Source organism: Lucilia sericata, unplaced genomic scaffold, assembly GCF_015586225.1.
Source record: "Lucilia sericata isolate MDLA Ls3-8-SP2 unplaced genomic scaffold, ASM1558622v1 Contig000053F_arrow, whole genome shotgun sequence".
Lineage (NCBI taxonomy): Eukaryota > Metazoa > Arthropoda > Insecta > Diptera > Calliphoridae > Lucilia > Lucilia sericata.
In genome coordinates, this window is record NW_023994089.1 from 436,906 (window position 1) to 447,905 (window position 11,000).

The window sequence follows — 11,000 nt, forward strand, 5'->3', positions numbered from 1 at the left end:
GCCAGAAGATTGTATCCCAAATATAACGACTACTATAGGACTTGTAATAATGAGGAGGAAGATGAAACAATACCTCACCTCCTCTGTTATTGCCCATCATTCAATGATAGCAGAGAACATTGTTTCGGTTTTGCTGCTCTATCGTGTTTGGATGACTTATCTGCGATATGCCTTAAGAATAACCTTAACTTTGTGAATCAAACCGATTGGTTTAAATCTGGAAGTAGAGAGTAATACTTAAGTGGACTCTTACGACCACTAGGGTATCACAACGGTACCTCAACTGGGTGGATCCATGTGAGCCACTCTTGATTGATTGAGTGGCTACCCTTCTTATCTAAACCTAAACCTGGGATTCTTGGTCGTTAGTAAGCTGTAGTACTAACAATACCACTGCTTATTTTTTTCACACAGAAAAACTATTTTCTTTCTGTGTGTATATAAAAAAAGTTGCTAGCGCGATCAAATAAAATGTGAAAATAAAACGCCAAAACTCTAAATAATGTAGACGGTATGTAGTAGTCATTGAAAAGTAAGTAGTTGTGTAAGTACAAATCATTACCGAGTTTTTGCTGGGCAGTTCTTAATTTAAGTGCAAGTGCTTTTTCTCTGTTGAATTACTTTTCTATATATGTATGTACATATAGAGTGTCATTGTCCATATAAAACATACTTTAACTATCAAGTCGAAGTGTGAAGAACTTTAAGGTCTTCACTTACAGATCTTGAAAAAGTTCATAACTATCAGTGATAATGGAGGCAGTGAGACACCGTGCAAACATTTATTATATGTATTTGATATAAAAAACTTTATGCCGAGTATTTTTTCTTATAAATTAATTTTAAACAAAAACAAGTAAGAAATTATAGTCGGGCGAGGCCGGCCATATAATACCCTACACCAGTTACAAAAATAAAATGTGATTTAGTTTTCATAATAAAGCATTTAATTTGAATTGTCTCAGATATACTTAAGCCATTTATTGTTGAATAAAATTGTGGTCATTTAAGTCAAATTTTGAAGTGGGCTTTGTATAAGGGCTATGGTCAAATGAGATCCTATAATTATGAAATTCATCAAGGCTAGTATAGAACTTGGTTTTGCAGCTTTTTGTCGAGATACGATTATATTAAACATAATTATGAACTTGAAATCCCTATTCGTCGGGTTCAGTTGTATGGGTGCTAGTGAAATCATGGACCGATGTTAACCATTTTAAATAGGGTTCATCTCAGGTACCATAGAAGATCATTACAAGCCCTATTCAGGGGCTCAGTTGTATGGGGGCTAATGAACCGATCTTAACCATTTTCAATAGGCTTCGTCCATGGGACAATAGAAGATCATGTACCAAATTTCATTGAATTATCTTCAAAATTGCGACCTGTAGTTTGATTACAAGGTTTACATGGACGGACAGACAGACAGACATACAGACAGACGGACGGACAGATGGACGGACAGACGGACAAACATCAGCACAAACCCAATATACCCTCCCCACTAAAGTGGTGTAGGGTATAATTTAAGCATATACTATTTGTATTTAATATTTAAATTACATTGTAAGTAGTCTTATTAAAATTATAGCAGTCTGCATTAAAATTAGTTAAGATATTATAAGATAAATTCTTGTTAGCTGTTTAATGTGATTTAAACAGAAAGAAATAAATATTATGTTTTTTTTTAACAATTCATATTTCTTTTAATAATAAAGTAAATAAATTTATAAGTCATTCCTCACAAACCGTATCAAAGATACGCTTCAAAAGATAAAAATTAAAAATATTCCTTTCATAAATATTTATAAAATGTCAAACGTTTGCTTAAAACGCCATAAAAAATCATATTTAAACATGATTGTGATTTTTTTGTACGTAATACAAGTACAAGTATCAAAAAGATTTAAAACAGATGTTCGAAATTAAATTCGATTTAAGTTGAAATTTTTGCATGAAACTAAAGTTGTGTGTGTTTTTTTCAGTTACATGATGACAAGACTGGTTAGTTTTTTTTGCCTTTAACAATTTTGTGTAATTTTTCATTTGATTTTCTCATTTTGTATTTATGACATTTAATTTAATTTCTTTTTATCTTGAGCTTAAAAAGATATGTACTACAGCAGCAAAAACAAAATTCTGTATAAATGCAGACGAAGAAGTAACAGAAGCAACAGATTTTATGTAAATTTAACATTTGGGAACCATTTTCCAGGCATCTTGTAATATTAATATTTACAAACACATTACTATGTAGTATATTAGGGTAGCCCCTAAAAAGAAAGGAAATGGATCAAACGATAAAAAAGTCCTTTTTGAGGATTTTCCATATTTCTTGCAAAGAAACTGTATGCAAATTTAGAATCATATGTAAGGGCTTTGAAAAGCCTCTTATCAAACATTTGGGTATCAAACAAATTTTATGTTAGAATATTTTTTCTTCTCCATACAAACGAGGCCACCCTAATAGATATACATCCATCCATATACATACAAACGTAAATTTACTTTAATGCAACATCATACAAAAAAGAGACATAAAATGTTGTATAAAGCGATAAAATGCAGATGAAAACAAATAAAAAAGTCAGACATACACGATCAATTTATGCCCTACTTTTTATACCCTCCACCACCATCAGTGGTGATAGATATAAGTTTGTCATTCCGTGTGTAACACCAAGAAATTTTCATCTGAGATCCTTATGAAATTCTGAGTCGATTTAGCTATATCCGTCTGTCTGCCTTAAACACGCAGGTTTGATTGACAGCATTATATTGCAATTATGCTTAGTGTAGGGTATTTTTTCTTAATGAAATCCCCTGAAACACATAATGCTTTTTAATAATAATTACTTTAAATTATTTGCAGGTTTATTATGATAAAAACCAAGTGACGCCAGGCGAAGGAGCAGGCAATGCAAAGAGTAATACAAATTCTCAAGCCGCAAACGCTTATCGCGCACAATACAGTCAAGTGGCACACCAGCAACAACAACAGCAACAAAATAAGAATCACATAAGAGTAGCTGCAAAAAATGTGGGCATACAGCAACAGCAACAGCAACAACAGCAACATAATCAACAACAAAATATTCTTTATGCTGTGCCACAAAATCCTACATATCATTATGAACGAAATCCTCAACAACAGCCACTGCAACAACAACAAATACAACTTCAAGCACCCGTTTCACTGCCGGCACAACAACGTGGCCAGCAACAGAAGCAAATACAATACGTTCTTGCCATACCACTGTCATATTTGCGTCAAATACAACAACAACTTATACACCAGCAGCAACAGGAACAACCAACACATTTACAAGTCTATAAGGGGCAACAACAGCCACAACAACAACAGCAGCAACAACAGCAAATACAAGCAATACCAGTTTATTCTATTGCCGGACCTTTGGCTAGAGACCATAATGGTGCTTATCGTCCTTTTCATCGTTTTGCTCCAACAGCTGTCAATGATGTCTCAACTGGTGCTCAACATCAAACGGCTTCTGCATTACCCAACACACAACCCCTAGCACCAGCCTCTCCAGCTCCACCCGGTTATATTACTCAATATATACAAATACCAGCAAGTGCTTTACTAGCTGCCGTACAATCGGCTCAAGTGCAACAACAACAACAGCAACGTCCTGTTCATTTACCACAAAATGTATATCAACAACAACAGCCGCAGCTGCAGTTGCAGCCACCAATACATCAACAACATGTTCAGGCTCAAGCACCTCAACTCATTTACTACCAGCCACAGCAACAACAACAATTGAAACAGCCTTCACATGCCTTGACATCGCCACCTGTTTATGGTAATTAGTTTTATGGCTTTCACTAGTATTTTCTTTTCCCTTGCAGCTGATATGACTCCCATTCCATGCCATTCAATATTGGCTCAATTGAGTAAATTCCATTCCAGACATTTCGCATTTAATAAGTAATGTTGTGCAGTGTTGCCAAATGTTGGAAATTCTTGGATTTTATGGTGAATTTTAAAGTAAAACAAACTTGACTACATGAGTGTCTTTGAAAGATGAGGGGGACTGCTAATGAATCGTAGTTTAGAAAATCGTTTTTTAAATAATTCTGAAAATTACATTACTGTTTATAATGAACCTCAACATGAACAAGATTTATTGAATCTTTAATTATCTACCATAATTCACCCTACCCCCATGTAAGAACGTCCTGATACTTTAAAGTTCATGACTAGCTTAGTATAGCAATAAAATTCATTTTATAGAAACATATGGGCAATTCCATGAAAAGCTAAACCACGAGTGAAAAAATAAAACCCTTATAACTTCTGCATTTTTGAAGATAATTCAACAAAATTTGGTATATGATCTTTTGTAGCGCCAAAGACAAAGACTGTTGAAAATTTTTGAAATCGGTCTATTTTTACACCTCGCCGCCATACAAACGGAACCGAAAATATCACTTTTTAGCTCATATTTCTGTTAATTATAATACTATCCTTTCAAAAATCGGCAGATATAAAATGTTTATAAGCTTAAACATTTATGCCGATTTTCATAACGATTGGACCTCATTTGACCCTAGTTCCATTCAAAGTTTAATTTCAGAAAAACACTTAAAAGTCCGTAATTCACCTCTAATCACTAGTATTATGATAAAATTTGGCACAAATAAGTTTTATATGAATTAAAATCACACCCTAGAATTTTATGAGGATCGGTCCATATTTGACCCTAGTCGCCATATAACTCCAGTTTTTTATTTTTATCTATAAATTGCTTAAACATGTATATGTATAGGTCGGCCAAGTTCGACTGCACTTTCGTACTCGTTTTGATTTGTTGAAGTGTGTGCATGCATATATTTCCAAAATATATATTTTATAACCTAAAAAGAAATCAGGAGAAAAATCTATCACATACGATGTGTCACGTACGATATTTAAATATGTTCATTATAAAATTATATTAATTTCTTTTTTTTATTTAAAAATTATGGATTACTAATGAAAAATATGTCCATAGTGTAAGAAATTAAAGATACACCTACAGAATTCGCAGATTTTCATAAATATTTACATGTACTTTAAAAACACTTCCGTTTTTTGTCACGTATGATATCGCCATATTTTAATCCATATGGAAACAAGGTTCCGAATGGGATGATTCATTTTGCAAATATAGTATTCTTTAAATGGAACAGAATGACAAAATTGTTTTCCAAGTACTCCTAAATTTACAAAATCTATACCACTTTGAAGGCGTGCGAATGTCACATACAATATATATTGAATCCAAGACCGGACCCTCCGTCCACTTCAGGAAAAGTCTTAAATCTGCATAACTTGCATAAAACGTCATTTATAGTTATGAAATTCGATATTATTATCGAAAAATCTCCTTCAAAATTTTATGTTGATCGGTTCATAATTCACCTTATCCCCTATATAAAACCTATTATATTTATATGATACAATTCGACAAACGGGATTTAAACACTGATCTCCCTTTAAATTCTTTAGAAATCGGTTCGGTACCTAAAATCGTCCCAATGTAGATATTGCTATCGATATACGTTTATATACATATGTAATTTAGCATAAAACTAACAAAGCGTAAATCGTGGTAACGTTACAAAATAAGATCGATCATTCAAATGAATTCATTCCTTTAAAGAATGATTTATCTTATAAATAATAATAATTCTTTAAAAAGTTCAATTGCATCAGAAATTTATTATGATTCGTTTGATTTGACTAACATTTTGACATAAATGCCTAATACCTAACCCCAATTACATATTATGTATATGCTGGTCAGTTCAAATTATAACTTAAAACGATAATGAATCCAAAAATTTCCGTTCAATTATTATAAACTAATATTAAAATTGACGTTACATTTTCACTTGTGCTAAAAATAAAATTGACTGAAAAATCTAATAATTGAACTGTTCTTGATTATTGTTTTTTTTTTTCACTGACAATGAGTGGCAAACATCAAATGTTTAGTATTAAATTTTTGTCCGTATTGTGCAAGTATTTCGATATCAGGGATGGAAATATAAATAATACTTTGTCTAATTCCTGAAACAAAAATAATACTACCTTTTCATAAGTCATCTTCATTTGTTTTTCACTTGATTTACATATATATTTACATACGAAACATATTGATTTTATTTTCTACATACATATGTTTGTATTAGCGTACCCCGTACCTTTTAACAAGTTTGGTAGGTCCGCTTGTGCCACATTTTTGAGACGAATTATGCATATCATGAATGAGGTTTGCACTGATGAGCAGAAGGTAGGTATTCGTGTCAAATATTAGTGAACATTCTCTGTAAAAAGCAGGACCAAGGTAACAATATAAATGCTAGATGCATTTCATTCCCATTCCTGATATACATACATACAAATATCATGCAATAATTCACATATCGCACGTTTACTACGACACTGGCGGCATAAACCTATTTTTTTTTTTTGAAACATGATATTCATCGTCCTAAAGTTTTCTATATAAGTTTTATCTATTTTTTTGAAGTAAACGTCTAATTTAAAACTTTTGTTTTACCACTTCAATCTTAGCAGTCCAATGGGTCAATTGTGGACCGGTATCTACAAAATTTTAAATAGTGAATAATTACTTCCAAAAATAACTTTTTTCTCAATTCCGTAATTTTTGAACGATTTTTTGACAATAAACTGATTTTCTGCAAGAGGTTTTATATGAGGCTTCCTGAAGAAATTTGATGGAGAGATTTTTGTTCCTAGAAATCTTATTTATTGTTGAACTTCATATTCTGAAGTTGCCCGACCTTAAGGACAATTATGAACCCTTCCGAAAATGACTTTGGAGTTCATAACTGACTTAAAAATGCACTGTGTAGCACTGAAATATGATATAATTGACTTTTATATCAACCAAAATCTCTGTACCAAATTTTATGACAATTGGTCCATAACACACCCTACCCCCATGTAAGGTCTCCTCCAGAAAATTACTTTAATGCCAATATAGTAACGAAATTGGCATAACCGAAATCTCTCTACTAATTTCTATGATGAACGGCTCGTACCACCATATAACGTCCCTTCAGAAAATAATTTTGACGCACTCGAGGGACTTAATAGTATAGCGATGAAATTCAACCAAAACAAGTTTTGTAGGAAAGAAAATTTGTTTACCAAATTTTATGAGGATTGTAGTAATTTGCCCTAAACCATTGTGGCCCTCTTTAGAAATTAACTTTAACGAACCTTAAAATGTCGATAATGATGAAAATCGACACAAAAAATTTTTTTGAGTAATCGAAACCTACATACAAATATTTATGAAATCTTATGATCGGTCCCCCATAGAAACCATCTTTTACAGCTAATAAAGTTTATAGTTTGTTAAAAGTTTAGAGTTAATAAAAGTTTGTCATTATGGTCGAATTAAGGTAGAATAATTACTTCTTCTTCAAATTCGGTCCATAATTTCTGTGATACAAATTGAAAATTATTAAAATATTTAATTACGTGTTTTTCTTTTGACAGTTTTGTAGTAAATGAGCGATATGTTCGAACAATTTACAATACGTGGTAAAAATATAAACATTTATCTTTTAATTATTATTCCATATTATCAGATAATAAGTATGAAATTATAGTCGGGCTTGGCCGACTATATGATACCCTACACCAGATATGAATATTTAATGAGATTTATTTTTATACCCACCATCAAAAAAGATGGGGGTGTATTGTTTCTGTCATTCCGGTTGTAACACATCGAAATATTCATCTAAGACCCATACAAGTATATATATTATGGATCCTTATTAAATTCTAAGACGATCTAACTATGTCCGTCCGTCTGCCCGTCTGTCTGTCTGTCTGTTGAAAACACGATAGAGTCCAAATGGAAGTAGCTAGCGGCCTGAAATTTTGCACAGACATTTTATATTGATGCAGTTTGTTTGAATTCGCCTAGCCCCCATATAAGGTCCCCTTCAGAAAATAACTTTAACGCTTATAACTGATTTAAAGAAGCATCTATAGCGATGAAATTCGACACGAACATATTTTATAGGAAACTTAATGTCATTGTAAAATAGTATAAGGATCGGTCCATAATTGACCCTATCCCCTATATAAGGTCCCCTTCAGAAAATGACTTTAACCCTCATAAATGTCTAAAAGAAACATCTATAGCGATGAAATTGGACACGAACATATTTTATAGGAAACTTAATGTCATTGTGAAATTGTATAGGGATCGGTTCATAATTGACCCTATCCCCCATATAAGGTCCCCTTCAGAAAATGACTTTAACGCTCATAACTGTCTAAAAGAAGCATCTATAGCGATGTAATTCGACATGAACATATTTTACAGGAACCTAAATCGCTTTGTAAAATTTTATAAGGATCGGTTCATAATTGATACAACCCCCCATATAAGGTCCCATTCAGAAAATGGCTTTGACGTTCATTACTGCCTAAAATAAAATCGTTCTAGAAAATGTGACGAGGATCGGTCCATAATTGACCAAAAAAAAAAGCAATTTATTGTCGAAAAACTTATTTTCTAAAAGAGGCTCTATATGGGGGATAGGAGCAAATGTGTACAGATCCCGATAAAATGGGCTGGATAGATTTGTATTTATATAATATTTATATAATATATATAATATTTGTCTGTGCTAAATTTCATTGCAATAACAGTGCTAATAAATGAATTGCGGATATTCAAGTCACTTTCTGAAGGGGGCTTTGTGTGGGGGCTAGGGTCAAATGAAGTCCGATCATTTCGAAATTCGGCAAGGTCATTAACGCTGGTATAAAGCTTAGTTGCGCGAACTTTCATCGAGTTACATTTATATTATACATAATTATGACTCAAAAGCCCTTTTCGGGGCGTTTAGTTGTATGGGGGCTAGGTGAAATAATGGACCGATCTTAACAAAAACAGGCTTTGTCCTTGGGTCAAAACAAACGTGTATTCCAAATTTCATCAAATTATCTTGAAAATTGCGATCTGTACATTGATAACAACGTTTACATGGGCACACGGACGGTCGGACGGACATAGTTAAATCGAGTCAGAAAGTGATTCTGAGTCGATCGGTATATTTTAAGGTGGGTATAGTACTAATATTTTAATACCTTCTAACATTATAAAACAACGATATTTTCCACAAAAAAGTTTTTGATACAATCATACAATATATTGCAGAAAAAATTGTTAAATATGTTAGTAAAATTCTATGAATGTGATGGTAGCAAGATTAGAGAACCTATTAAAAGGCCTAATCATAATGAACAAAATATTATAAAATAAATCGTGTAAATATGTATTTTGGGAAAGCAAACATTTCTACAACGTTAAATTGTCTTGTGTTTAGTGCGGGCAATTGGTAACTTCAGACCCAATCAGAGAATGTGTTTCTTGCTAATGTAGTACCAAATCATTTTATCCTCCGTAGGGAGGATGTTAGGGTTTGCACTGATTAGGGCTATAGCATTTTTAATTATTTTTTTTTAAATATCAAATCAGCAAATCAAAATTGTATATATGTGAAATGAAATATTTTATGGTAACAAGTTAATAAAACACTAGCGCGCAGATTGAAATTTTCTTTAAAGCAGACAACAAATTAAGTAGAATCCTTAAAAAGCAATATAAGTCCTTTTAATATACATATTTTTTATTTTTCTTTCTCATTTATATTTAAAGGATATAATGTCAACCAACTGCAGCAGCCAACTCAACAACATCAGACTTATGAACATTTGACGGAACAACAACAGCAAAATGTAGGTAAACAACAACCGCACCGTGTTCGAGGTGTTAGACCGACTGTAAATTTAACACCATCCCAATATGACACAAACGCTGCAGCGTATGAGCACGAAGAGAAAGCTCAACTAGTAGCACTACAGGCACCATCAACACATCAAAATTTAAATACACACTCCCACACAAATGCACATAGTCAACAGTATATTGCACAAGCTCCCTTAGCACAACAACAGCAACAACAACAAACTGCACCGGCACATCAGGTAGTACAAGCACCTGAAGCTTTCGACCATGTTGTTCACTATAATCCACAATATGTACAACACTTTCAGGAGCAGGCACAACAGCAACAACGGCAACCTCAACACCAGCCCCATAGATTACATATACAACCACAGCATGCACCACTTGTAGAACATTTAAATAATTTACCATTTTCTCAGGGTATTCATGGTCCAACACCACTGCCATTCCTACGCCTACATCCAGCAGCAGGAGTAACTCCTTTCTTTCCACCAGGCATTGCTCAGCCGTTTGTTTCGAGTGGATTTCAACCTCCCTTTACTCCGATAGGAATGCCAAGTAAAGTGACATCCTTTACAAATGTCTTATTGCAGCCATTTGTAGGACATCCTTCTTCGTTTCACACACCGGAAATTGGTACAGCTGTTGCTGGCAGTGCTGACTCTTTACCCTTTATCCATCAGAATGGTGGCATACGTTACGGTACACATCTTTACCATCCGCCTACGTCAGCCACCTCTGTGTTGGCCGGCAACAAACAGCACAACTCAGCAGCTGCACACCCAGCTCCAAGAGTGTTGTCGACAACAGGAGAAGGAAAAGTTTCTGCATCCTCAGCAAAAGCCACTGTGGTAGCTGGCGCAGCAGTAGCTGGCAGTCCAACGGTAGTAAAATATCCTTAAGGGATATCCACCCTCTGATCTTTGTTGATTGTTTGCTCTAGCAAGGAAACTTTTTGTTTTTTAATTGTATTTTTTTGATAATTACTTATTGCTATTACTACTACTACTACCACCATCACTACTACTAAAAGTACAACTGAACCACTTCCTAAAAATACAAACATACATACATATGCCTTTGAATTGTAAAGGTTCGTGTGTGCTTGTATGCAAAATATATTCATTTGTTGCTCTACTCCCGAGCATGCTGCTCTATAACTCCGACACTCTGTTGTTGTATGGCATT

General features: G+C 33.6%; 1 protein-coding gene across 1 annotated transcript in view; it reads left to right on the forward strand.

The window, feature by feature from the left end:
• The window catches only part of LOC119616037 (putative uncharacterized protein DDB_G0271606), a 76,807-nt gene extending 66,093 nt beyond the window's left edge, over positions 1-10,714 (forward strand). Inside the window, exons 4-6 of the mRNA XM_037972181.1 lie at positions 2,873-3,040; positions 3,155-3,827; positions 9,723-10,714. Of these exons, the coding sequence (XP_037828109.1) occupies positions 2,873-3,040; positions 3,155-3,827; positions 9,723-10,714 (1,833 nt within the window). The remainder of the gene's footprint in view (positions 1-2,872; positions 3,041-3,154; positions 3,828-9,722) is intronic.
• Positions 10,715-11,000: the final 286 nt, after the last annotated feature.